The sequence below is a fragment of the Pezoporus flaviventris genome, unplaced genomic scaffold (genome assembly GCF_033815535.1).
Source record: "Pezoporus flaviventris isolate CSIRO_AGI_PZ_B2104156 unplaced genomic scaffold, CSIRO_AGI_Pfla_v1 ptg000070l, whole genome shotgun sequence".
Classification (NCBI taxonomy): Eukaryota; Metazoa; Chordata; class Aves; order Psittaciformes; family Psittacidae; genus Pezoporus; species Pezoporus flaviventris.
In genome coordinates, this window is record NW_026892618.1 from 7,199,834 (window position 1) to 7,227,785 (window position 27,952).

Genomic DNA, 27,952 nt, shown 5'->3' on the forward strand with positions numbered 1-27,952 from the left:
CTCCCCTGTGCAAGCCCACTAGTGGAGGGGCAGAGTTTTGCAGGTGTACATGCACACACAGCAGAGGTGAAGAAGTCTTTTTTTCCCAAATGCTTTTAAATGCAATTTGACTGCTTCAGGAGAACAAGAGTAAACCTGAATAATCACTCAATCAGGCAGTTCTAGTCTCCTGACTTTTAATAAGATGCCAGGTACAGTCTTAGCCTTTCAGAAACTGTTAAGCAGGAAATTGCAAGCATTTTCTCTTTGCTTCCCATCTGTATGTGGTGGCTGTTGCCAGGGCTGATAAATGATTGATGAACGGAGACTGCAAGAGGATAGGTGGGTTCCCGTTCCTGTGAAGATGACAAAGGACAAAAAAAAGAAGTGTGTTCCTGAAGTATTAACGGCTGGAACTCATGGGGGTTTTTTGCATTTCCTGACCAAATGGAACTGCCAGGCTGTTGAGGACAGGGCTTGCTCTGGCTCTACCCACACAAAGCCTATGACAGAATCTCCACTAAGAGTGTGGGGCTTGTGGCAGGCATCCCAGGGCAGGGCTGTGTACCTCCATAGGTGATTTGTGAAGTAAGCGTATTTCTCCATCTCATGGGCTGTGGGCAAAGAAGCATGCAGGTGTAAGTAAAGTTTAGAACAGGAGCAGGCACTGGTCAAGTTCAAGCTTTGCCTTTGCCCAGCCTAGAAAGAGAAGGGAGAGGTATCCATTCCCTAGCATGGATTGTAGGCCAGGCTGAGGCTGTGAAGGGCTTGACACTGAATAGAACTCAGTTCCTGCAGTAAAGGTGAATGTGGTGTGTGCATGGATAGGGCCGGAGGGCTCTGGAGCTGCACAGAAAGTGCCAGGAAAAGGAACTCTGTTGACTTGAGGAATGTATATTTGATGCAAAAGGTCAGGACTGGTGTAGGACTCAGGACAGGCAGCCCTTGTTTTCTGTAATACACCTCCAACGTCAAACCTTCCACTTCAGTTCTCCTTTTCCCTCAGTTTAACCACTGGGATAGAGGAATTCAACTTAACTTAGCATTGCTAATCACTTTCTACCCTGAACATGCAGTCTGGTGAGTTTCTTGACCAAGGGTCATTGACTGCATCTCCCCACCTCTCCATACTCTTCAGGGCCATGCCTGTGATGACAAAAGAGGTGTTGGTTCCTCACCTCACTCGCATGGGGCACTGTAGCTCATCACTGTTGTTTCTTCTGGAAGAGGAGAAAAAAGTGCTGGTGAGATACACTTGCCCAAAGCCCACTAAAGCAACTCAGCATTGTGCCTCTGTTTTCTAAGGAAGATGTTCCCTAAGCTAACAGGCCGTGACTGCCTTCTACTGTGACACATGAAACCACTGGTTTGTGTCAAAGACTCTGTGTGCAGTTATTCTGGATTCACCCAAGTCACGGTGCTCGTGAACTTTTTTAAGTCCCAAACAGCTCCATTATACTAATGGATTCCTCACTTTCTGAAGCAATAGGAATCCCTAGTATTCCTCTCACTAGGGCCCCAGAAAACAGAGGACAAATTATTTTCAGTGTCATTTTTCTAAGGGGGCCCTCACTCTTCTAAGCCATCGTCTCACTATGGTCCCTCTGCCTTTGCTGCCTCCCACAGAATGAGCATACAAAAACATGTGTCTGAGCTTCTTGCTCTCCTCTTGTGGGAAAGTTAGACCTTAAGTGGATCTGCATGCTAACTTCAACCTTGCAGGTTCTGGGGCCAGAGAAAGAAGGATTTACCATTTTGAAACCAAAGAGGTTTCAAGTCCATCACTAGAGAGCTTCTAAGGGGCAGTTAGATAAAATAGATGTCAAGTCTCAGACAATTCCATCCCTGACAACTTCAGAAAGTCTCTTTCCAGTGGTACATTTGGGTGGTTTCTGCAGTACAGCATCAGAGCTTACCTGGCATGTAGTAATCATAGACCTTGATACTAGCTGGCTTACGATCTTTCACTTGCATGTCCTGCTGCACCATCAAAGTGTAGGTGTGAGGCTGCCTAGTCAGCTAAGACCAAGAGATGCAAGGATTATTGCCAGAACCAAAGTCCTGTAAGACAATCCCTTCTACCTGCTCCTTCTGCTTTCCAGTCCATGTTAGAAACATCGTTTACTTCATATGTTGTGGGCATCTCCCATTTTTGATCACTCAGCTCATGAGAGACATCAAACCCACAGACTCAGTGTGCACTGGGTATTTAAATGTGTTCCCAACCAACCCCACATTCCCCACACTGAGCTCTGCTCTGAGCTCCTTCATGCATCTTGCCTGATTGGCTACTTCCTTATACACAGTCCCATTACATCAGCTCTCATTCTCCAGTCTCCCACAACCTTCATCATTAACCAGAAAAATGTAAGGCGTGGATGAACAGCTGCTGGATGACAGTAGTTACATGACCTGCTGTTGATCCAGTTCCACTTTGTGCTACCTGGCAGCCTGAACTGAAATCTTCCTCTGTGCTACCATTCTGCTCTGTGCTGTAGATAAAATGAAAGCAGCATCTCTGTAAGCCTAATGCATCCACATGACAATAACCTGCTTACTATGAGGCTAGCTTAGCTCAGCTTGTTGACAACTGGGGTTGAAGAATCACAGAAATGTAGAAGTGTTCTTGGAAATTCTGAAGTTTCAAAATTCGTGCCAGGTCTTGTTTCTGGTGCTGTACCTAGAGAAAGGCTGGAATGGTTGTTAATCTGTGGATTAATGGGACTCTGGCGCGAGCACTGCTGTACACGCAACCGTCTGGTTTAATTTTGAATGATCTTGGCAAACTCCATGAGCAATCTTGGGTGCTCCCTACTACATTCAGGCTCCTTAAGGGCTTTCTAAAAATTCAGGCTTGCTTGAATTTGCTATATGGATCCTACTACTACTCCCCCAGTCCTGATCAGACACTGTATATGGACTTTAAACAGTGTCTGAACAGTGCCAACAGCTATAGTCTTAACATCAGAGATAGTCTCATTTCATTCAAGTGGTCATGTATACAGGCTCTATAGCTGAACTACTGCAGGCTGACAAAACACACTTCTCCATGTCAGCAAATGTGGCTGGCATGTAGGAGAACAGCTCTGGAATCTTAAAATACTAATGGAACCCAGATACAAGAGTAAGCTAAAAGCTGTCTACCAGCCTTTAGTCCTTTTAATGATGATGTTAGCCTGAATTCCACTTACTTCCTCCAGGTAGAGAATGACTTGGTCAGCTTTGCTTTCAACTTTCTTCACTAAAGGCATTTTCTTTAGCTGAAAATAGGCGGGAGAGGGGAAATGTCAGAAAGACTCTAACAGAAAGCAGAAACATTCAGGCATATTTGTGAGAGCATGGGCAAAATGTTCACATGGCCAAAGGAGCCTTGGGGTAGAGGAAGGCAAGGTGCAGCCTGGAAGAGGCTTTGGGTGTAAAGATTTCTTGGGAAGAAGACAACTGTGTTTTCCCACCCACAGGAATGATCACAGTTCTGCATGCAGTCCTTCATGATGGACACCCAACGCTATTCCCATCCCAGCTGGGCAGAAACTCATGATCTCACCTCTTCCAGCGAACCTGCCACGGGGCTGTATCCTGACAGCAGCTCCACTTGGATCAAGACCATGTTGGTGGACACACGGTTCCCTGTGTAGCTGCAGCAGGAACCCAGGGGACAGCACTAAAGTTACTTTCTGAGCCATGATCTCCAGATACTCTGCCCAGTTTCGGTACTCAGGTGAAAGAACCTGTCTTTCCTTCCAGTGTTTCTCTTGTTAAGCATACCTGTGTCTGTACTGTAATAAATCTTTGTGCTTCCTCTGATTTCTCTTCTCTTTTAGTTACGCTGAGCCAAGGACAATAAATCCCTTGGAAGGCTTCTGGAGTTACCTTCTCTAGGCATGTCAGGGAATATCACATCCTCCACCTGCTTTCTTGGCAATTTTGTCCCAAGTCAGGGACAAGGCAAAGGTGCAGCAGAGGAGAGTGATGTGACAGTGAACCAGGAGCAGAGGAGGGAAGACTTAATTAATTAAGCAGCCAGTCCCACAGGGCATTCACATCACTAGTGTTTTGAGACCTAATCCTGGAAAGGGGTGAGACCCACAGACCTTGGGAGAACTTGTGGTGACTGGCATGATCATGAGATAGGACTGTAGCCTGAGCCATCCCTCTGGGGCCTTGTACCTTTCACCCAGCTGAGGAGAGCATGGTTAAATGAACAGGGACATCTTAGCACTTGGACCTCATGAGTGAAGGGGAATCCTGGTCACTAAGAGACTTGTGTGGTGCCAGAAGCCTCTTAGCACATGGAAGGCAAAGGTCAACTGAGTGTCTCCTACCGAGCATGAATGGTGACAGGGAACTGGGTGATGTTGGGTGCAGTGCACTCTGTCTGCACAGACACAGCAAAGGTGACATCTTGCCTCACTGGAGGGATGTGGTACCGCAGAATGGCCTGCAAGGACAGAAAGAAGCTACTTGGCAGAGAGCAACAGGGTGGTTTTTTTTTTTCTGGAGAGTATCTTTGTCTAGTGTTTGGCTGCTGTTTGCTGTCTTTCTTTGGTGTAAGAGAGTGATGTGATGTGGTGGAAGTGGAGGTTCTGTGTGTGCACTGGCCCTGGCGGTGTTCACTCGACTTCTTGGAGGAAAGGTGCAGCTCTGACTGAAATCTGATCCAGATTTCATTTGGGAAATTGCTATTCCTTTCCCTTGGATCCCAGCTACTCTTATGAGCCTTGAAGCCCAGATTTCTGCAAGTCACTGCAGCAGTCTGTTTTCAGTGTTGGCCAAGTGGCAAGATGGCAACAAGCTCCTGGCTTTCAAAGCTTTTCCTCAGACAGACCTTTTCTCCTTGGCTGGGCTTACCTGCAGGAAGAGGCACCCGTGGCCCTGCACATGCACAGTGTAGTCCTGAGGAATGGCTGGCAGCTCCACTGTCTGCAGAAGCAGGCGATTGGTGTTGTCTACTCGGATGTTCTGGTTGAAACCCTCAGAGGAGAGAGAAACCTGAAGGTCAGGGCCATCCTTGCTGAAGGTCTTGGTTGCATACAGGGCTAGGGCTTCCAGAGCAACCACTGTGTCCTGAGGAAAGAGACACACATTAAGCAAAATAGGATCCCTGCTTCCTTTTCATGCCTTTCCCTCCCTTATACTGCAGCTACAGCCCAATAAGGATTGAGCTTTCCCCTTGGGCTTTTAGTATGGGATTAGCTCAAAGGAATACAAATATTCACATTTTCCCAACTCTCAGGAGCTATAAATCCATGTATCTTTTTCCTCCTTTCCTTTCCTTTCCTTTCCTTTCCTTTCCTTTCCTTTCCTTTCCTTTCCTTTCCTTTCCTTTCCTTTCCTTTCCTTTCCTTTCCTTTCCTTTCCTTTCCTTTCCTTTCCTTTCCTTTCCTTTCCTTTCCTTTCCTTTCCTTTCCTTTCCTTTCCTTTCCTTTCCTTTCCTTTCCTTTCCTTTCCTTTCATTTTTTTTTCTATGGGCTGTGCTAGAACCCATAGCTCTCAAACCATAGCCTGCTGTTGCAGGTTCACTAACGATGATGGCTTAAGGGGATTACCTGGGTTGAAGCAAAGCCTCCATAAGGGTTTTGCTGCTTGGTGAGCCAAGACACAATCTGGGATGCCTTTCTGATTTCCTCTGAAGACAAACTTGACTTCAAAAGGTGAGCCATGAGGATACTAGATGTCAATTCCACATCAACAGATGGAGCCTGGTACCAATAGAGAGAGCCTTCTTCCCATTTGGACTGTTGACTCCAGAATATCTGGTCATCTAAAGATGGAGTGGGAACACTTATGGAGCGTGTAGCTGTATCTAATGGTCTTGGAGTCTTACTTAGCCTTTGTGCCTATGCATTGAGTGAACACTGGCACAAGATATGGCTGCATATCGCCCCATTTGACCCCCACACCCTGCTTTTCCCAGTAAAAACATAGGTCTGCAGTCTGGGAAGAAGCTCTATAACATCCATGAAGCTCCGCTGTTTAGATGACTGGGAGACCAGGACTGTGAGATCACCTATAAAGAAAGTCTGTCTCACAGTGTGGGTATAGCCTGTGACAGCTTGGCAAACAGAGGCTATCCAAGCCTTGGGCTCCCCACTCCTGCCCTCTGTTCCCTTGGTTGTTCAGCCCTGGGATCTCCACACAATTATGCCAATGTCCCTCTCAACTGCCCCACAGTCTTTGATACCTGATGTTATAGCGGCCTTATCCAGCCTTTTGAGGATTTTCTGCCTGAGGGCTTTATCACCTGCTACTGCAAAGGCATTTGCAGCTAGTGCCAGACTATAGAGGTTGGAACTGTCAGTGTCAGCATTGACCAGGTCCTTTATACATTTCAGAGCTTTCCACACAACTGGGTCCTAGAATACAATTGAAAGCACACCGTTTGCTGGCAGTGTGTATGAGGAGGGAATGCAGTATTGGCATGTGCAGGGGAGCATGGAAACAAGAGCAGGACACATGGGGAGAAAACTGGTAGCGTGCCCATGTGTCAGAGGCAGAGCAGCCCATCCCTGCTGATGATACTCACAGAGCGTGGCATCCCTGAGTGTATGAGAGCTGTGATGATTGCAGAGCTCAGCCCCAGTCCTTCCTCCACTGCACCCTGCAGCCATGACAAAACAGAAAAGAGGAGGGCTGCTGTGAGAAGGGAGTAGTTTTACAGTGCCTTCTGCCCCCCAAGCAAGAGCCAGTGCAGGCAGTGGTGTTAGTCCTGTTCCTCCTGGTAAGGAAGTGCCAGGGCTAGTTTCTACTCTTGTAGGTCCTGCTTACCAGAGACCTTCTCAGCCACAGTACCCAAGCTCCTCTGGGCAGATGATCCCCACCCTCTGTTGAACACATCCCCCTTTCCTCTCTCTTGCAAAAGATATTTAATAGCAGATTTCAGTGCAAAGGGAAAGTGATGTTCCCATGTGGCACCTCACATGGGGGCCAGGACAGTGGCAGGTATATGGAGGAGCAAAAGGAAAGGTATCTTTTGAAAGGGAAAGTGAAATGTCCCTCTCTCTTCACTCAGAGGATTAACTATCTGAGGTTCTGTTCACTGAACTGCTAGTGGCTGCACAACTGTAGTGGTTCTCTGAGTGTGTCTGTGTATGCACTACGCTGTATTTCTGAGTGCATAGGGCACGCCTCTGGCAAGATGAGTCTCACATGAGTAGCTACCATCAGTCTTCCATTCATTCCATTTCTGACTCTCTCTGTACAAGAAGGAATTCAGACTGAAGGAAGAAATGGCAGCTCAATAAGGGGAATGGAAGCTAAACCAGTTTACCAAGGGAACAATACAGAGCTTGAAAACTCTGAGGCATGTGTTAGCTTTTGAGATGGGGCTAGGACAGGGCACTGAATCAGGTCCCACACATGTATCATCAAATGCAAACCTCCATCCTTCATAGCCTGAAAAGGTGCCACCATGAGTAAGCACATCTCTGAGTGTCACTTAAGGGTGACCTTGGGCACATCAGAGCCTCCTTGTTGTAGTAGCATTCATTTGTTCTTGGTACTCAAGTTGGGCCAGAAAGTGAAGGAACTCTGAGGTATCTAATGAACAACCAGAACATGTCATACCATCAGACCATTGTTGAAGAGCTTCCCCACACTCTTGAAGCAGCCAGATGGAGTCTGACTTTTAATCAGGGAATTGGCAGCATCTTTTATATTCTGCTCATCTATGTGGATGAAGTCCTGGGCTTGGCTGAAGGTCTTGAGGACGAGGGCCGTAAGCCTACAGCCAAGGGAGAGAGAAGAAAATCAAATTGAACCAGTCACTGATGCCCATCTCCACTAGGAGATAGGAGTCTTCTGTGTCTTTCCCTATGTCATTCTTGGAGAAATACCAGCAGGCTAGAGCCTCTGTGCAGATGGAGAACTGGAAGCAGTGCACATGAGGTAGATGCTGTTGAAGCTTGGGCTTAGACCCATTTGAAGCAAGAGACCAAAAAATCACTGGCAGCTCAGTGCTCCCCCCAGAACACTGCCAATTCAAACAGGGTGAACTTGTGTGATTTAAAGCCTGGAAGGCTGATACATAGTGAGCTCAGTCAGCCCCTTTCCCAACCCTGCTTGGGCACAAAGCACCCTGAAAACATGGAAAGAAGGTGTCTTTGCAGCCAAGTTTTCAGCATCAGTTTCAGTTGGAGTGTCTAAGCACACACAGTCAAATTGGAATACCTCCAGGCAGTTCATCGGCATGGTTATCTTCCAAAAAGTCTCAGGAGCAGTTTTTGTTCTAGACTCCACAACTCCAGACTCCTTCAGTTTCCCCAGACCAAAATCCAAACCAGCCGGAGCCTGACCAGGTCACGATGTTGTTCCTCAGCTGTGTCTGGATATTTCTGCTTACCATGTGTTCCCTGGCTCACTTCCTTCCCCAAAGGCACTGTATGAGCCATCTGCATGCTTGTACAGGAGTTGCCGCTGATATCCTGTGGGAAAAGGCTGGGGTTAGTGAAGATGCTCTGTGTCTATCCTGTTCTCAAGGTAACAACCTGCCCTACCAATCCTGCTGGTCCTTATAAAGAACATTGTCTCTGAGAAATTCAGCAAAGGGCTTTCAGAGGAGTGATCCAGAGCAGCCCTGCTGAGAAGGACTTGGTTGATGAGAAACTGAATATGAGCCGGCTTCAGTGTGTGCTCGCAGCCCAGAAAGCCAACGGTATCCTGGGCTGCATCAAAAGGAGTGTGACCAGCAGGACGAAGGAGGTGATCCTGCCCCTCTACTCTGCTCTCGTGAGACCTCACCTGGAGTATTGTGTGCAGTTCTGGTGTCCTCAACATAAAAAGGACATGGAACTGTTGGAACAAGTCCAGAGAAGGGCCACAAGGATGATCAGGGGACTGGAGCACCTCCCATATGAAGACAGGCTGAGGAAGTTGGGGCTGTTCAGCCTGGAGAAGAGAAGGCTGCATGGAGACCTCATAGCAGCCTTCCAGTATCTGAAGGGGGCTACCAGGATGCTGGGGAGGGACTGTAGTGATGGGTTCAAATTTAAACAGGGGAAGTTCAAGTTAGATATAAGGAAGAAGTTCTTTACTGTGAGGGTGCTGAGGCACTGGAAGAGGCTGTCCAAAGAAGTGGTGAATGCCCCATCCCTGGCAGCATTCAAGGCGGGGCTGGACAGAGCTTTGGGTGACATGGTCTAGTGTGTGGTGTCCCTGCTTATGGTAAGCGGTTGGAACTAGATGATGTTAAGGTCCTTTCCAACCCTAATCATTCTATGATTCTATGAGTGCTCTGTACCTCTTGCTCAGCTGAGACACAGTAGCCTCATTTACACTGTTCTAATTCCCATTGTGTCAGGCAAGTGACAGGTTTGCACAAATCCTGTTCAGCACCAAGCCTCTGCTGAGATGCCCCTGCACAGCCTACTGTAGTGGATATCACCAGCTTATTTATGCAACAGGAGCAGAAATCCACTCACCACTTTCCAGATAGCCAATTGCCTTCTGTTTGATTTCTGGAGTCAGTTGTCCTGTTTCTTCAAGGTATCGTGTGATAAAAACATTGGGGGCAAAATGAACCATATTCTGCTCACCACAGCCACTGGACATCTGGAGGAGCCCATCTATGTTGTCCAGTGCTGTCCCCAGAATATCACCTGTAGGGCAGAACCACAGCTTTGGAAATGTTACGCATTCTTGTATGTAAAAATTTTCTGGTCTCCCTGATTCTCCAGATAACTTAAGACCGGTCTCAGTTCACCTCTGCTCACACTAAGGTGACTTTTAAATGCCTAAAGAGCCCTGTAGGAACAGTGATATGGTATCTTTCTCTTGGCTGGGTGATATTCTATGTTATAATATAACCTATATATTGTAATATATGTTATAGATGTTAACATCTAGATGTTATAATATAATTTATGTTACACATAGAACTATCTGGCCCAGTGTCACTTGTATGAGAGAGATGGGATACTTCTATGGATGTCATAGGGGCCCAGTATCACACCTTACTGTACACAGTTGCTCTTGTTACTGTTTGCTAAAGCAAACGTGGTGGCACCAAAAGAAAAGACTACTGCATGGAAAGATCCCCCTAAATCTCACCTAAGAAAGTGATGTGGGCTCTCTCTGACCCAAGGACCATGTTCTCTGGTATAGTGAAAGGGATTGTCTCTGAAGCTGAAGTTCCTGAAAATGGCAAAAGTATCAGAACAACAGGCAGGAAGGAGACGGCAGACCCAGAGGCATTCCCAGGAGATGGTGGAGACAAGGCTGGGATCACCTAGTTAGCTGGTGAAATTCAAAAGAGAGGATGACACAGAGATCAGGCCACCCCACTGATGGATGACTGTGATGTGGTTATGCAGTGGCTTGGTGCTGCCAGAAGCTTGTAGTACTGGCTAGAGCTGAATGGCTTTGCCTCCCCATAAAAGCTCCAAACTCCCTGACTTTCACCTCCCCATGCACCTCGAGATAGTCCTCGAGTTGTTCAGACACCACACTGTTTGTGATAAGTCTCCTCTCTCTGTGCACATGTACAGCCCCAGTGGTAAGGCAGTTCGTGTCTCTGGGGTACCTGCACCTACCTTTAGGGCACAGGAGTGAGGTGTGGGTCTTTTCTTCCAGCAGCCCCTCTGCCTGGTGGGGAACAGGCTGGTCAGGTCAGAAGGGAGAGCAGTAAAACGAGACAGCAACTGCACAGCACCCCAGCTTCTTGCAAGCACCTTTTCCATGCAAAGGGCTTCACACAGGTAGCAGATATATGCATTCTGGCAGTGGCGTTTCATTGGGAAGCAGTTCTAAGCTGCTACATGGCCTTTGCCCCCATTGCCCTGCTAGCAAGCAGTTTTGATGTCTCTGTCCCATCGAGTGAGGTGCTCAGCCCATGAACCACCCCAAACTACCCTTAGAATCGCTCCTTGACCTGCCTCTCTGAGAAATGTGACTACCTGCCGAGCTGACCCTTCCTTCCCACAGCCTTCCCACTGGGCCATTTTGAGCCTGACCCATTTCTGACCTCACCAGGAATCATGCTCTGACCTTCACCAGCAGGTGTTTAACCACTGTGTCCTTCCCTCCGGACTCTGGCACAACAGCTACACTCTCAGTGCAAACACCTTCCTGCTCCATCACCTCAGCAGTGACAGTGAAATTCACCTTCCCTGCAGAACAACACATCAAAAGGCCAGTTGGCACATCCATGCCTACATTCAGTTTGTCCAGCCTGAGGCTGATCACTCATGCTTTGCGTAAAGGTCACTCTCATTCCCAGCTCAGCTCTGGTTTCCTCAAGCAGCTCTGCCAGGACCTCCCACCCCCTTGTCCCCTTACCTAATTTTGTAGCCTTTACATCCCAGAAAAAGGTTTTTGCTGAGTCAGGACACAGACAAATAGTGAACTTGACGTTTGCATGCACAAATTCAAAATCCATGGACTCCTTTAGGCTAAGCTGAAGCTAGAGGTGAAGCAAAAGGGAATTCAGGTTACAAAGCTTTTTCTTTCAGCTCCTGATCCAAGTATCAGTCAAGCCTATAAACCCAGAGTGAGTGCGATGTCTGCCCTGTTGCAGTACCTGTGTGACACCAACAGCCCATGGACATCACAGTCCTGTAGGTTTGAGCTTGTGGAAAGGGATAAGCTGGACAGAGGTGGCTCCACGTGGAGCTTTGTGAAGGGCTTCCTTGGTCACTTTGCTGAATGCCTGAGGAGGCAGCCCCTTGTCTCTATCAGTGAAGAACTGTTACCACACATCCCCCAGCCCAAAACCATCCACTCACCACCATGCACTGTTTCAGGTAGCTGAAGACTTTGACTTTCAGCGGAAATGACTCTCCCCGAAAGACAGAGTAGGGCAAGGTGGGTTCCACGAAGAAGGGCTTAAAGCTCCGCAGGCTGGTGGTTTCTGAGATTCCAAACCCATGGCTCCCTGAGGTGCAGAAGGTCATGGCTCTCCAGTCTGTGATACTGTCAGGTACTGTGACAGCTAGCTCAGCAGCCCCTGAATCACTGCGGAGAAAACAGAGTGGAAGGGGTTGTCCCATCCCTGTAAAATTTCTTTTGAAAGAACTCTTTCTATGAGTATGAACTGGGAGCGCTTGTGAAGGTGTAGGGACTCCTAGGAAGTAGGACAGAGGTGTGGGAAGGATAGCAATTAGGTGGGCAAGGAAGGACTGAGAGACAAACGCAAACCAAAATCGCAGCATTGCATCTCCAGCTCTTGTTTAGTGTGGGCAAACAGGCCTTCCAGGGATCCATGTTATACATCCAGCCTTTGCTTGGGACTACCATATGATACTCCTACCACACTACCACCCAAGCTCCCAACCACAACGCAGCAGTCACCATTACAGGTGTCACTTACAGATCTGCATACACAAAACAGAAGACAGTCCCTGCCCTGAAATGGCAAAAATCCTGCCAAATGAGATGCAAAGCTAGAGATCCTATTTTACAGATGCAGAACATTGGCACATGGGAGAATTAAGAAAGTTGAGATACGTGAATGAGGGGAGAGCAATGGATGCTGCGTAACTTGACTTTTGCAAAGTCTTTGGCACAGTCTCCCTTAGCAACCTTGTAGCCACATTAGTGTGGACTGGCCAAGTGGATGATAAGGTAAGCAGAAAATTCACTCAATCACTGTGGACAAAGTGTGGTTATTGGTGACACAAAGTCCAGCTGGTGGCTGTTTACCTGTGGCATCCTTTAGGGACTGATACTTGGGACAATACTGCTTAATGATTTTATTAATGACCTAGATAATAGGACAGATGTCATCCTCAGCAAGATTAGCAAAGTAAGCTTTCTATGTTTTAGCAGACTATACCTTGCTGGGGAGGGGTTCCTGATATCTGGTATCTTCCTATAGGGGGCCTATAAGGATGCCGGGGAGGGACTCTTCATTAAGGACTGGAGTGATAACACAAGGGGTAATGGGTTGAAACTTAAAAAGGAGAAGTTTAGGTTGGATATAAGGAAGAAGTTCTTTACTGTAAGGATGGTGAGGCACTGGAATGGGTTGCCCAAGGAAGCTGTGAATGCTTCATCCCTGGTGGTGTTCAAGGCCAGGTTGGACAGAGCCTTGGGTGACATGGTTTAGTGTGAGGTGTCCATGCCCATGGCAAGGGGGTTGGAACTAGATGATCTTAAGGTCCTTTCCAGCCCTAACTGTTCTGTGAGTCTATGATTCTATATGCTGCAGGAAAAGGTTGTAAGTAAGAGGAACCTTGACAAGCTGGAAAAATGGTCTTGAAAATTGATAAATTCTGTATCTGGAATGGAATAGTACCATGCAACAGTACAGGCTAGGAAGTGACTTCTGCAAGGCAAACAACCTTGCAGAAAAAGAGGTGGGGGTTCTGGTGGATAACAAGATGAACATGAGACATCTCATGAGCCCTTACAGCAATGAAGGCCCTATACTTCTGGATTGTGTTTAGAAGGCTGCAACCACTGGATTGAGAAAAGTTACTTTTCCCCCATATTTGTCCACTGCCACGAATGGGACCACATCTGGAGAACTGTGTTCCATTTTTGCCTTCCAGTATAAAAAAAGGAACTGACATACTTCAATGCATCCAGTAGAGGACTACCAAGATGGTCAGAGGGCTGGGACATGTGATGTACAAGGAATGGGTAAAAGAACTGGGGTTTTCAAATTCAGGAGGGAAAGGCTAGGGAGAGAGTGATCTTTCAGCTTTCTAAAACTGCCTATTGGGAAGGTGTAGAGACAAAGGAATCAATCTCTTCTGAGGTTCATATTGATAGGATGAAAGGTAACAGACACATGTAAGATTAACAGACACATGGAAGATTCTGACTTGAGATAAGGAAAAAAAGTTACCATGAAGATGGTCAAACACCAGAACAGGCGTCCAGATAGTTTATGGAACCTCCACCCTTGGAGATACAGAGAACTTGTCTACCACCTGATCTAACTGGACCTGCCTTGTGCAGGATGATACACTACAGATCTTTGGAGACCTCTTACATCTTACAAGAGTCTGTGATTTTAACCCCAGGATCATATGAAAAGTCTCAAGCAGAGCCAGAAACTGAACCATTGTCCTTATTCACTTCTCCACACCTCACTTTTCTTTGTGGGCACAGAAGGCAACCATGTCCTGGCTCTGCTCCTGCCCATTCCCTCTCTGCTGTGGCTGGTAGGTCTGGATCCATGTGATGTAGCCTGTAATTACTCACTTGATGGGAACCAAAGTCCAGATGAATGTCTCTGGAAACCAGGTACGTACTGGCCCTGCTTCACTACCCAGCTCAATGTGCTCTGACTCTGCACGTTCAACTGCAGCATCAGCATCTGGGTCGAAGTTGTCCAAGTCTGGCAGCTCGCCATAAGCTATTGGGAACACAAGCATTCATTCAAAGGGAGAACAACTGTGAAATCAGGGTAAAACTCAGCTGGGAAAAGCTCAGATCTCCATCCCTCCCACTCCCACTCCGATCCCCCTTGTCCTCTCCAAGGTGCCCTCAACCTTCTTCACTACTGTCTTCCACGAGATAACCCAGGAAACCATGTGGGTTCCAGTATGTATGCTCCCCCATGAGGAACTCTACCTACTCACACTTCTGCTGTCAGCCCCTGAAGAAAGGCCCAGTGCCAATCTTGGCTCATTCTCTGGTTTCTAGCAAGACCTTTCCTAGTCTTACAAACAGATGTTCCTTCCTTAGACAGCTGCCTCATTTCCCCCCTTAAACATATTATCTTCCTGCCTGCCAGCAGAAGCTTCCAAGCAGATTCTTCTTATGCAGCCACCCCTCTGCCCCTCCAGTGGACTGGACACACACGTCAGGACCTTTCCCCTTACATCTCCTGTGCAACCTCCCACTCATCTCTGGAAGCCATCCCCAGTTCCTCAGTACACTGCATGTTCAGCTGCCCTTGTGCAGCCTGTATGTTACCCGTGATTTCCAAAGAAACAGGATAAATCGAGATGTACACATGTAGTCGTAGTAGAAAGTGGTCTGAGTGCGGCACTCGATTGGAGACTTGATTTTAAGGCTGGTTAAAAATGTTAGACCTGAATTCTGGAGGAGAGAAGGGGAAGAAGAGAAGATAGATTTCAATGGAGAGGGTGGTGTATCTGAGGGCTTGTCTCTGCCCCCACCTCCCAGCCTATCAGCCTCCCTGTGCTGTTGCACCTGAGCCTGACATGCAAATTTATACAGGGAGAGAATGCAGAACTCCCATACCCCCCTTTTCTCTCAGGTGCTTTTCTTTTCCAACCTCCAATTTCCTCTGACTCAGGATGATATTCCCCTCTCCTTCCAACCCCTAGACAGTCTGAGGGTCTTGAGCTTGGGATAAAGGAGTTCTAAGGATCTGTCTGAACAATAGGAATTAATCAAGCTGGGAGCATGGAAATCTCTTAGTTCAGAAGCTTGGCAAATTCAGGACCTGAACTTGCCAGCGTTTACAGGAAAGACAATCTGAGAAGCTACCCAGCACTCACATGGGATCCAAAAGGGCTGAGCTCTGATACATCAGGTGTTACAGAAATTAGATTTACCTTCAGAAGTTCGTAAATATCTGGCTGGGACACTGCATAAGAGTATCTGTTGTACATGAATGGTGATATTGTTCCTGGGGGAAGGGTGGTCTGAGGGGACCCGATTGCTCCTGGGCTCTTGTGGATAGTACAGTAGTCACTGTAAGAGTCTGTGAGGGTGGTGGGGTGGTCCTGAGAATAGCTGAAAATATAGTACACCTGTAAAAGAGGATGAAAACAGTACAGGTCAGTGTGTGGGGTGGGAAGGTTTTAATTTCTGTCCAGAGACGTCCCGTTACCGCAGAGGCAGAGCTTGGATCCAGCCTGCCGCAAAAGCCCAGCCCCAGAGGTTTCTGAGCTTCATGGAGAGCCTCCGCAAGTTTCAGATGCACAGCACCAGAGATGACCATGAGCACCTCTGGGGTATGGCTGCATGGCTGTAGCTGCTTCTAGCTCGTAGATTGTACCTATGAGCTCCATGCACACAGTGAGGATAGATTCTTTGCAAGCTATCATTAGATAGCCTCTTGTCTGACTGAAGGCACATCCTGGATCCATGAAGACAATGTCAACATGCAGTTCAAGGATCCTGAAATGAATGGGTACAGGAAATGGAAGATTCTTGCCATCTGGTTGCCACTGTGGCAAGGCGCTCTAAGTTTAACAAGGATATGGCTTTGGGCTGTACTTGGGTGCGACAGGGTGTTGTTCTATTATGTCCCTTTGTAGAGGCTGGAAATTTTGACTGTTTTTTGATGTTTGCCTTCATTGTTTTTATTAAGCCATGTGCTGTCCCCATTCAGGTACTTGGTATATCCACTGTGCTTTATTAACCAGTGACTGCAACCATTAGCATCTCTCCAGTATTGGCAAGGAGGATCAGCACTGAAGTGACTCACGCTATCCCTGGATAGCTCAGCCTCTGGCCTCAGGAGGAGGATGCTCTGGTCTACAGCACGGATGCTGCAAAGGGAGCCTGGTGCAGCCTGCAAATGGAGACGGACAGCCGATCCTGGGAGAGCCACAGAGTCTGAGAAGCCAAGCTTCACCTGAAACAGAAGAGGGAATGAATTCATTGAGAAGACCGTGGCTACTGGATTCTGCTGGATATCTTTTGGCATTCGTTAGCTACCCTCCAGTCCTATGTTTTGTGCACCACTTACATGGTTCCTGAAGCACTTGGAGACCTTCAGATTGAAGGTGTCAGCTGCCACTTGTCCCTCAGCAAAGGCAGTGTAAACAAAGAGGGTAGCCATGGGTGAAATGAGGTCAATGGGCAGAGTGACATTGAAAGCCCCACTGTACTGACCTGAAGGAAGAGAAGAAATAGAAAAAGTATAGGAAGAGGCAAGGAAGTCTGTCTCCACAGATTACAGCAGCACCATGCTTATCTTCTAGAATACTTCTATACAGTTACTTGGACAAAAATTATTCTGCCTTGCTTCTGTGGAGGTCACAGCTAGACGAGGATGTAGATTAGTCCCATTCTGTAGCAGTGACCTTAAGACATGAGGGATCTTGGCAACATTGTGCACTTGGAAGAGAAATTACTTTCCACCTGAGTCCAACAAAAAGATTCTGTAAGTTTTCTTGGAGGTGTCTGGTAATTCCTGTTTGGCAGATAAACTCTAAAAATGTCATAATCTCATCAAATCTGATCCTCTTGGTTTTTTGTGCCAGATCTGTTGTTTCCTGTTGGTCTCTTTTCTCTCCTTCCCCATTTAGGCTGGAAGGGCTTTCCTGTTGTGTTTAGTCTATTTCTATCCTGTTTCCTTAATCCATTCCTGGTATTTATATGCTCTTACCTAGTGGTGGATCAAGAAGTACTGTTGTTTGGCCATGATGCACAAGGGATCCTCTTGCCAAAACCTAAAGGGCAATGAACAGAGCAAAGGGTTAATAGTGCCTCTGCTCCATGTCCCTTGGACAGCAAAGGGCTGTGTGCTGACAGAGACCCTTACTGGTTGCTGGTGCTACCCTGCACTCACCAGGTGGTAGAAGTCTGCTCTGTCAGCCCCATTCCCCAACTCAGAGGCTAGGATGCGATAGCTCACAGGGACCTGTTGCACATCCCCGCAGGGCAGCATTGCCTGCACTGGCTGGATCCTCACAGAGCTTTGGCTGGAAGAGTAGAAGGCCCTCAGGGTGAGGGATGCAGTGCCATAAGACACCTTCACATTCCGTCTGCTTAAGTCCTCCATCTGGGTCTTTGCCTGTGGCACAGAAAAGATGGCTCAGTGTCTGAAGATTTCTTATAGCTTTCCCTATGCCAAAACCAAGAGTGACTGGAAAGTGGGCTCTGAACTCTCCCAGGGTAAGGTGTCTACATCAACCTCAGCCAAACTCAGTCAGCACCATTCTGAGGAGTTTTACACTGCCCCCATCATGCTCTGGGATAACTAGCGCCTAAACAGGAGGATGGGAGCTACAAACTACTAGGGCTTGCAGCCTGAACTGCAATGCTGCTGCTACCAGTGTAGCCACTCTGGGGCTACAGCAAGGTCAAGAACCACCATCTAAGATACTCCATACATTCTAATAGAGACAGGGCTTCCCTTCAAGTACCTTGATCTTGAAGTTTAGATAGGATGGGCATTAGAAGCCCCACAAAACCCTTTCCACCCTCAGACAGAGGTCCAACGTAGGTGGACCTCAGTCACAGCTTCTTGGAGCTTCTATCCCCTGCCCCACCTCTCATGATGTCTTCTCACTGCTCAGTGTGGCACTAGGAGTCAGAATGCTGGCTCTGCTATGGGCTATTCCTCTTGCCCTAGGTCTGTTATTTCCCTACTCCATGCCTCCATCTCCCTGGCTATACCAAGACAATGACATACATCTGAGGGATACATTGTTTAGCGCTAGCCAAATCCAACGTAATTATTTGGCTTAACCTGTAGCAGAACTTTACTGCTGTTGTCCCATGCTGATGTCTCTAAGATGAAAGAGGCCATCCCAGTGTCATCTGTGAAGTAGGTTTTGGTCTGCTTCCTGCTACCATAGGACACCGTAAGAATCACCTCCTTGTTCTTCAGGTGTGTCCCATTGGCACTTTTGAGTTCTAGCTATAACAATGAAGAGAACCATCAGACAATTGGAGGTCTCAGGACTGAAAATCTACCTCCCAGTAGAAGTCCCAGCTCCCCTCTCTGCAAAGGGACTCTCAGGGTGAACCCTTCAAACCTTCCCCATTTAATGCAGCAGCCATCTCATATGGGAAAAGCATGTACCTATCATGTGGTCACACCTTTGGGTTACCTCTTAGTAGAGTTGTCGAAGGAGAGACTGGGACAGAGGACTGTGCTAGCAACTTTAGCCAGCTCAGAGTAAGGGGTCCCCTCAGTACTTCTGTACCTGCCATCCACTTAAGCCCAGGTACTGGGCTTTCCATGTTTCTGCCCTGTTCACTTACATTTCCATAGTAGGGAGCTCCCTGCTGATAGTAGTAACTTGTCCCCAAGAATTGTAGAGTTGTGACATCAAAAGTGATCTTGCAGTTTTCAGTGGTGTTGAACTCCACCCCTAGGAAAGACAAGAGGTGCAGGCAGGTGAGCATCATGCATCTGAGCAAAGGCAGCAAGATTTGATGGACTGAGGTAAGGGATTGTAATTTCTCCATGTAACTTTGGGAGTCATTTAATACACACACACACACACACACACACACACACACACACACACACATACACACTCAGCAATAGTGTCCCTATATTCTGGCCTGCCAGAAAGACAGCAGTCTACCAGGAAGTCTCTGCCAGACGGTTCTCAAATGCTCTTTCTGACTTTATTTAAGATGGTCCCACTAATAATTGTCAACTCCCATTCTCCTCCCATTCTCACAGCAGTGTCACTAGAAGGCAACATTTTTCCTTGCCTTTACCACGTTAGTTTATAATCTGCTGTCTTGCTATGTGATGCTCATCTGAAATCACTACAGTTGCTTGCTATGTAAATGTGTGTCACTGCTTTCAGCAAAGGGCTGCAAAACATTTTCTCGTAAGGAAGGGTTTGTGGAAGTCCGTAAGAAAGAAAACCTTACAGGATGGGATATTTAACAGGAGCTCTGTACAAGTGGCTTCATCTCCCTGTCTGGGATGTGGAGGTAAGTCTGATGAGGAGCTATTAACAGTACAAAATCAGGGCCTCTTGGTTATCCCTGGTTGCTCTGAGTATCTCCTCATTCCAATGGGCCTCCCTAAAGTATGGGTTAAGAACAAAACAACCTGGGCTTTCCCATTTCTGTGCACATTTCTATGTGATGAGAAAAAGCAGCTCTTGTCCATCTCTGCCAAACCAAGGTGACTGTCAGAGCTGTCCTGGCCACAACAGCTTGTGGAGGAGCAAGCATACTAGTAAAGCCCATCCTGCAACTGGGAGAACTCACATGTCCTGTGTGAGTCAGACTTGGGTGGTATTGTACATGAGAATATCCATGCTGCCATGGTGCTCCTGGGAAGACACAACCCTCTGAACACTTGCCCCCACGAGAGCCAGTGCAAAAAGCGCGAGTGGTTTGATGGGAAGAACAAGGATCCATAAGAAGTCTTATGGATGAAAACCCAAAGACAAGCATGTTGTATGAGTGTAAACTAAAATATTTTCCGTAACGTGTAGAATCTGGTTTTGTTACCTGTTCCACTTTCTTTCAGAAAAGCCACAACTTCTAGGTTGAAATCATAACTGTCATCGCGCTTCTGGTGGTAAATCTTAATATTCACATCAGTGGCAAAGCAGCCATCCTCGTTTGTCTGGGGAAGTGAAATTGTATCTGTTAAACAATCATGCACTAATCCCTTTGCAATGCAGATCAAACCCAAGGCCCAGAAATCTAAAAGTACATGACATTTGAGTTAAAGGAACAACACCCTTGCTGGTATTAAATATACTTCTTTTCTGTGGAATAGTCACTAATAGGAGATTGCTGTTTCACACATCTCATCTTTCACATGCTCACTCATGTGCCAGTAGCAAACGTGAGTTGTGATTTCTCACTGACATGATTTCTGCTAAGGCAGGATTTAGCTTTAAGATGTGGCCTGGGTTACTTAAAAATATATGAACAAATCTAGATACATTAATTCAACCCTAGAGATGAATGAGTAAACTGTGCTGAACTGCAGTTGGTTGCTTAGATAAAAGAAGTGATTTCTGTGTCTCCAAACTGCTGTTTCTGGGAAACAGCACATAGGCAGTTATATAGATTAAAAAGGGGTGCTAAAAAGTATCCAGTGGAAGTGAATTGATGGGGACAGTGTTTTTATTTTTTATTGTCCTGTTGCAATACCTGTTTTGTAGTCAAATCTACAATAGTTAGCTTGCCTACAGACGCTTTCTCCTTTGAGGGCAGTCAGAGAAATCACTAAGATTGCTACACTAGACATATCAGTCATTCATCCTCAAGCAAAGAGCGTGCTGTTTCAATAACTGATGTCTGTCTCAATCCTTCCTTTAGTATTCTTCCTTCTTTTTACCCACTTTTGCAACAGGAGTGGATGTCCCATGTGCTCACCTCACCAATGTAATCCTTACAAATACTGCGCTTGGCTTTGGAAGACTTCCGATTATAGCGGATAAGTTTACGGCACACCACAGCCTTCACACTGCCCTGGACTGGTTTCCCATATGTGTACCTGGAAAACATAGCAGAGAAGACTTACACTCACATACAGAAACAATGGCTCACTGGTGAATAATATTAGCTTTAGCCTGTGGTTTGCAGCTACGCAACCCAGCAGCCTCCAGTATTTTCATGGTTCATGAGCTCAGCAGATGCCAAGAAGTTAAAATGACTTAGAATCACAAAATCATAGAATGGTTTGCATTGGAAGGGACCTTCAAGCTCATCTAGTTTCAACCCCCCTGCCATGGGAAAGAACACCTTCCTCTAGACCAGGTTGACCCCATTCAACCTGGCCTTGAACACTGCCAGAGATGGAGCATTAACAGCTTCCTTGGGCAGCCTGTTCTCGTGCCTCACCACCCTCACAGTAAAGTATTAAAGACATAATCAGATTGAGATAGAAGGCAGTGGAGGGTGAGTTCTCTCCAAATCAACACTAGTCCCATCAGGCAGTGCTAGGAAACATAGTGCTGGCCACAAGTTGAATCATTGGTCCTTCCACACTGGCACTAATCAGCGCAGCAGAGGTAATGTATTGTAGAGAACATGCTCCACTGAAGGGACCCACTACCACACTTTCAAACTCACAGAGAAAAAAGTAGAGATATAGGCATAGTGAAAGGTGAGAGTCCAGAATTCTTTAGGAAAGGATGTCAGGGTACCAGACTTTGGTGTGGGGCTAGGGTTGGTAGAGATCACTTTGAGCTCAGTTATTGATAGTTGTGCAGTTTCCAAACCAGTAAGAATGCACCTTCTGCCACAATAAGTCAGCTCACATGCCACAGATGTGGAGACGGAAGTTCTCCTCCAAGATGGTGACCACCTGAGGCATCTGGATGGAGACACTGAACTTGGGCAGCACTGTGTGAAAGCAAGAGAAATATAATTCATTGAGAATAGAGAGAGCTCATTTGTTCTAATCCTGTTCTGCTGTTCGCAGAAAAGAACTCTCTCCTTTCATTTCTTGATTACCAGCATAGGGCCTGGTAGCACCAGCAGACCAGCCAGGAGAGTGTGGTGGGAATAGACAGCCTTAGTCTCCTTCCCAGAGCACAGCTATGGGATGGTGCCTCAGTTCATTCTCAGGACGTGGGAGGGGAGAAAGCCAGTGGGTATGAGTGGAAGTCAGTGATTATGCCTACTGGCAGGCAGTTGGACTTCTCAGCTGCTAGAACAACTATAGCACAGCTGTTCACAGCTGCATGGCCCATTCAACTCTGTGTGAGAGAAGAGGGCTGGAAGCAATACATCTTTCTCTGCTGCTCTCTCAGATCCTTACCGTACTCTTCTACCCTGAAGGTATGTGCGCGGTCAGGCATTTTGATGGTGTACTCTCCAACCTGTGCTTCTGCAGCCAAAGGGAAGGACAGATCCACAATGCCTCCCACAGGTGTAACGTCCAGCCACTGTGCGATTCGGTTCCCTTTGGGGTCCTGCATAGGCAGTAGTAGAGAGTGGTTATTTCCCAGTGCATAAAGAATTGTCACAGCACGGTCTGAGCACATATCCTCTTGTCCTGACAGCCCAGGTCTATGCCACAGCCACAGTGCTCAGGCAAGCCCAAGCTCAGGGGATAGGGCTTTTTTCCTTGTCTGACAGTCAATCATATTATTGCTCTCTGGTGGCACCACCATCTCACTGGCTGCTGCAAAACTGTGGTTTACTGCCTGTCCGTTTCACTAAGAGATAGAGGTGGTCCCTCTTAGAGCCCCCGGTGGTGATCTGAGCTGGTATAGCCCCCAGGTTACTGTGGAGAGGGTCAATCCTGAACACACATGCTGTCTAAGGTGTGAGCTACTTGGGAATGATTACTGGGGAGTGTGAAATCTTGAATCCCCAGGAGAGTCTGGGGAAATGAGTCGAGGACTTCAAGCAGGGGACCATGAGGTCATCATAGAAAGGAGGATCTAAAGACCTGGGATGCAAGGGCATTTGGAGGTTTTGTTGACTATCACCATTAGTTCATGATAGACAGTGTCCTCCCATTGATGGTTCTTGGGAGGGCAAGATGCAGAACTCTTTCTGTGGTCACACCACCCAGCCAGGAAGGACTTAGCAGTGAGTGGATGGGTGCTTTATAAACATATGGAACAAGTAGGAACTGATGTTTGAAAAGGTGAAGCTGTATCAGAGCACTACACTTGTATAAACTGGCATAAAGCATTGCATAGCTGCCTCAGGAAACACGTGTTGATTGCTTGGTGAGTGTGGCATGCAAATGTGTGTTAGCTGCTGCCAATTGAAACTGTGTAGTAGTTGGAACTGTGAGCTCTCTGCAGGGGTTACAGAGGGGTTCCAAATTCCCCACCACTTTCAGGTATCTTTCTTCAGCTTGGGTGATTGTGGCCCATATTTTATGTGTAATATTGAAACTAAACTAAAAGATTTTAATAACATTATCCTGGAAGGTGCTTGAGAAGTTTCTCTAGCTGTGTAGCCACAGCACTAACTACCCAAACATTTATATTCTGTATGTTAAATATAAAAGTCTCTTTAAATAAACTTCAGGATTTAAAAAAAATCTTCAGTTCATGGGCTGAAGGGAATAAATGTTCTGTGACCACTCTAGAAGACTGGTTTTCACTGGCACCCATCATTTACTGCAGGGACCCCTGTGTGATCAGTATCGTGACACTTGCAGTGCCAAACCTGTGTGCATACTAAAGGAAGGAAGGGCAAGAAATCGAGGACTGTTCCCATTCATTCTGAAGTAACTGGCTTTCTGCATCCATATTTCCCCACCATCATCTCCAAACCTGCGCCTTCCCCAAGGTGACAAGAGTTCACCACTTTCAATAAGGTAGGTGCTTTACCTTCAGTTCCACCACGCGGTGCTGTGGGGAGGAAATAACAGTTACTGGTGAGTTGCTTTCAGGTAAGTGAGCTATCCCCCACACCGCTGGCATCTTTTATTCCCGGACCATCCATGAGCCTTCCCTAAGTAATTTCCAGGGACTGTTAGTTACCCAGCATCATGAGCAAATCCTGCATTGCAGGTGGTGCCCAATGCTATTTGTAAGCAGCAAAAGCAACACTGAGACTAGCTGTCCACAGATGGATCACCTATCTGAGACAAGCACTGACCCACAAGTCATAGAGGCAAGCTATAGCATTTTCAGACTTATTAAGGTTTCTCCCCTCTTGACTTACCGTTTCATTGCTGGCAATGAAGTTCTGATCCAAGGTTACAATTCGCAACTTGACTATAGAGCAAAAGAAAAACAGGACTGGCTGAAATGAAATCAGGTTTGTTAATAAGAATGGATGGCTAAGAAAGACGTGCCATGTGCTTCACTGAGAGGGTGTGGGCAGCAGCTAGAGACCTCCACTCCTGGGCCTATGCTCAAAGGCTTGCTCTGAGCTGGCAGCCTACTAAGAAAAGAACAGTGGTAGGAAAGGCAGTGTGGGCTGCCTATGCTGGTGAGAAACACCATTTTACTGAACAATGGACCTGCAGCGGGCACTCTGTCTTGCCTGCAGTGAAGGTCAGGCCAGTGGAAAGGGTGGAGAAGCATGAGGCAAACAGCCGTACCCTGCAGTGATTTGAGCTGTGCTACAGGGCAGTGATGGGGCCTGTACAACCACAATCCTTGTCTGAGGAAGTCTGTGGGAAAGAGAGGGATTTAGGGCACTGACAGGCTGTTGTAGCTTTGACTGGAACAATCACAAATATAACACACTGTTGTCTTGAACCCTTCTTACATGTTAGCCAAGACACACAAGCCTGGGTCATACTGGCATGCTGTGTGAGTAGGGCTAGTACTGGAGAAAACATGCACCATGCTGATGTAGGAGAGAGGTATCTTCAAATCCCTCAAAGCCTAGAAGGAAGATGATGCCTGTGACCCATCTCTCTTGCAGAGCAGGCCCCGCTCCAACCACAAGAGGCTACCCCATATTTTGTGGCCTAGGGACTGCCCTTTCTCTCACAAGACATGGCATTCTGTCCATACCAATCTGTCCAGGCCTGTACACAGGTTTGTCTGTCTGGATAAATGTCCTCTTGTATGTGTGCTTGATTAGGACCTTCTGTTTCTTCTGAAACTCTGAGTTGTCTTCCAGGACTGTGATAACAATAGAAGCCACTTCATCGGGATTTCCAACAGGAGGAGGGACCTGCAGGTGGAGTTGTAAACATCGTTCAGGGTGGATCCCATTCATGAATCCCCAGAGTCTTACAATAATGATTATGATACTGCTTCTATATTGCTCCAGCTCTTCTTGCCCTGAAGGACCTCACAGTACTTTTCAGAATGTTTTCTAGAAGAGTGATGCTTCAATGGGGCTACACAGCAAGAAGGACACTGGCAGACCTATACAGGCTGAAGCAGAAGATTCAGTGCCCAATTAAGGTGTCCCCATGGGAAGACATAATTCTTTGCCTTCCCGCCCAACAAGAGAAGAACTCATGCACTATTCACCCTAATGACAACCCTTGAAAATATATTCCGCACCTGGAAGCTTGTGCAGTGAAAGAAGGTGAGCTGAGAGATGGACTGAGTGATCAGGGTCTCATTCCCAGCTTTGCTTTGCAAGGTTACTGTCACATGGATGGGGACTGCTTGCTTTCTGCTGAGCTGGAGGCACACTGTCTCTGAGAAGGGGTAGTAGAGCTGAGATGGTACAGCCACAGCATAATTTCTATTGAAAAAGAAAGAAAAAATGTTAAATGAAACTGGTTTTCTAGGAGGACAGGTTTGACAGTAGGATCTGGGTACTCCTAATAAGACTTTTGGTCTCTTTGTTCCACTATCATGATACCAGTGAAACAAGACTACACCGTTCTTCTCCCCATAGGTACTTCAGCCATTAACACTGAGTCTGCATAATATGCTGCATTGCACATATAAAAAGATAAAGTCACTGCTTCCCAAAGTGAATATCAAAATCAGGGGAAGAGACCCTACCACATCACCCAAGGGATCATCAGCAGAGCTTGTCGGCATTGCAGGCTTCCTGAGACTTCAGCTGACACTAGGTATCACCATCAGTTTGCTTTCCCTCCCATCAGCTACCCTTCGGGGTCAGAACCACTGCCATGCACGTGGGAGCCAGTGTCCCTGCTTTGTCCCCCAGACGGAGAGTCTCCTGAGCACCTTTTCTTCAGACTCCTGTCCTCCTTGCTCTCTTCTGGCAAATCTCACACCTACAGCTACTCTCTAGCTGTGTCCATGGATATGACACCAAGGAGCTGTTCATATTGTTTGGGCAGGAGGACAGGGCCTGGAAAGGTCAGAACAGGAGGAGGCAGGGACGTGACCTGCTGGCAGCTCTTAGCTAGAGCTCAGCACCCTGGCAAGAGGGAGGCAGGGTCCTGCTGGCCAGGAGCCTTCAGTGCTTTCACACTTGAGTGCTGTCAAGCTGCCTTGAGCAGCCTGTCTGCTGCTAGTATGAGGGGTTCTGATAACAGATGCCTTTTTGATTTTCCTACTTAAGCTGATTCACAGCATTTCCCCCCTGTCACTGGGCCAAAGGATGGGATGAGCACTAAAGACTCACAGCTTGAACCTCCCATACTTCCCTTACTCCTAATGACCCTTTACTGTGGAACATTTCCTTAGACCCCTTTGACAATTCATACCTTGCCCTTGACTTTTGAGCGTTAAGAGTATGAGCCAGCATCTCAGAGGCTGTCATTCAAGGACCCTGAGAGGCAGGCTGGATTACTTTCTCACAAAGCTACAAAAGACACTGGTATACAAGGAAGGGCAGTAGGCAGCCTTTTCAAGCAAGCAGTATTTCCATTAAGCAAAGATTCATGCTGAAGGTAACAGTGGGGTTCAGGTAGCAGTAAAGCATCATTTGAGTGGGAGCCATGTCAGCCTACGGGCATGTCCTAGAGGAAGAGGCTGTACGCCTGCTGGAAAAGAATTTTAAAACTAGACATGGCAGGAGGGAATCCAGCTACAGCTCAGTGTCATATTTCCCACTGTAACATCTGCTGTTTGAGCACAGCCATCTTTCTGTTTGCATGTATGCCATGGCTGCAAAAGCAAAGGCCTTCAAAAAGCAAGAGCAAGCTCACAAGCCGGTATATCACAGCAGTGCCTGCTGGAACAGGAGCTGCATTCCTGATAAAGTATATGAGGAGAAGCAGTACTGGGATTTGTCCTTGCCAGAGATCTGAGAAAAGGCATGGAGGGAGCCAGCCAAGCCAGAACAAAGACACTGCTTTTTGAAGAGCATTCGTACTAGATACCTTGGGCTCATGTTTGCCCTGTTTGTAAAGTCACCCAGCTTTGTCTGCTAATGATTTAAATGGTGGCCTATGGCTTTGGGAAAAAAAAAGCATAACCCAAAAGGAAATATAATCTGGAGCACAGTAGGAGATGTGAGATGTTGGCAGGTCGCATGCAGAAAGCTGGCAGAGTTGCTCTGCCTGAGTCCTTGCAGAAGTATATGGTCTACATCAACAGCGCTAAAGGGAGAGCCAAGGAGCAGAGGAAGTGTGGGGGGAAGGATGCCTGAGAACCAAGTGAAACCCTGGCAGTATAAGATATTATACCTCTGTGGAAAAACACTCCTGGTTTTAGGACTTTTGCCCTGTTCCTGTCACACCACCACCTCACCCAGGATTCCCCACAGACCAGAGTGCATATGCAAAGCAGCTGAAGTTCTTACAGTCTTGCAGGCATTCCAGCTGTGCTAGGCAGGAGAAGGATGCTGCCCCACAGGAAAGTGATGCTCCACATAGCTGATTGCAGGTCAAATCCCTCCACGGAAAGCTTAGCCTCTCCTCTGTCCCTCTTTCACCCCTGCTTCTGCTGTCTTCCTTCATCCAGAGCTGAAGGACTACGCAGCTCCTGCCCTGACAGGGTGTTTGTCTCACTCTTGGCTTAGAAACCAAGGAAGTGGAAATCATGCTGCGCATGGCTGGGGCTGGGGTGTGGGCGGGTGGATGGGTGGA

The 27,952-nt window shown here is 47.2% G+C and overlaps 2 protein-coding genes across 5 annotated transcripts in view; one reads left to right on the top strand and one right to left on the bottom strand.

Moving 5' to 3' along the window:
* Positions 1–3,573, top strand: part of LOC133278976 (alpha-2-macroglobulin-like protein 1) — a 28,106-nt gene extending 24,533 nt beyond the window's left edge. Inside the window, exon 36 of the mRNA XM_061472304.1 lies at positions 3,441–3,573. The gene's annotated coding sequence lies outside the window, so the exon portion shown is untranslated. The remainder of the gene's footprint in view (positions 1–3,440) is intronic.
* LOC133278970 (alpha-2-macroglobulin-like protein 1) lies at positions 91–27,914 on the bottom strand. Of its 4 annotated transcripts, XM_061472287.1 has the most exons (36): positions 27,667–27,912; positions 25,500–25,686; positions 24,999–25,161; positions 24,196–24,248; positions 23,859–23,879; positions 22,325–22,478; positions 21,822–21,906; positions 20,935–21,055; positions 20,056–20,173; positions 18,838–18,947; positions 18,320–18,490; positions 17,417–17,641; positions 17,234–17,297; positions 16,592–16,737; positions 16,328–16,477; positions 15,450–15,647; positions 14,880–14,967; positions 14,125–14,278; positions 11,700–11,928; positions 11,254–11,377; positions 10,963–11,084; positions 10,509–10,560; positions 10,027–10,110; positions 9,399–9,575; positions 8,321–8,402; positions 7,546–7,702; positions 6,506–6,580; positions 6,164–6,335; positions 5,529–5,743; positions 4,831–5,046; positions 4,305–4,420; positions 3,527–3,617; positions 3,171–3,239; positions 1,896–1,998; positions 1,158–1,199; positions 91–335 (listed from the first exon to the last, which is right to left on the bottom strand). In XM_061472287.1, the coding sequence occupies exons 1-35, from the start codon at positions 27,735–27,737 to the stop codon at positions 1,159–1,161; spliced, it is 4,404 nt and encodes a 1,467-aa protein (XP_061328271.1). In that variant the 5' UTR covers positions 27,738–27,912; the 3' UTR covers positions 91–335; position 1,158. The 4 variants fall into 4 exon arrangements, with proteins under 4 accessions (XP_061328271.1, XP_061328275.1, XP_061328274.1 ...); XM_061472291.1 differs by lacking the exons at positions 91–335; positions 25,500–25,686; positions 27,667–27,912 and having other exon boundaries at positions 854–1,199; positions 10,509–10,575; positions 23,802–23,879; positions 24,196–24,276; positions 24,999–25,132; XM_061472288.1 differs by lacking the exons at positions 91–335; positions 1,158–1,199; positions 1,896–1,998; positions 3,171–3,239; positions 3,527–3,617 and having other exon boundaries at positions 4,301–4,420; positions 10,509–10,575; positions 27,667–27,914.
* Positions 27,915–27,952: the final 38 nt, after the last annotated feature.

What these genes read in the sequence shown, in the direction of transcription:
- LOC133278970 (XM_061472287.1), bottom strand. Translation starts at nt 27,737, where the DNA reads ATGTGGAGCATCACTTTCCTGTGGGGCAGCATCCTTCTCCTGCCTAGC. An exon ending in ACCGCGTGGTGGAACTGAAG is followed by an intron (nt 22,479 to 23,858) that starts GTAAAGCACCTA and finishes CTGCCTATGCAG; the next exon opens with GACCCCAAAGGGAACCGAAT. An exon ending in ACGGGTGCCTCTTCCTGCAG is followed by an intron (nt 4,421 to 4,830) that starts GTAAGCCCAGCC and finishes CTGTCCTTGCAG; the next exon opens with GCCATTCTGCGGTACCACAT.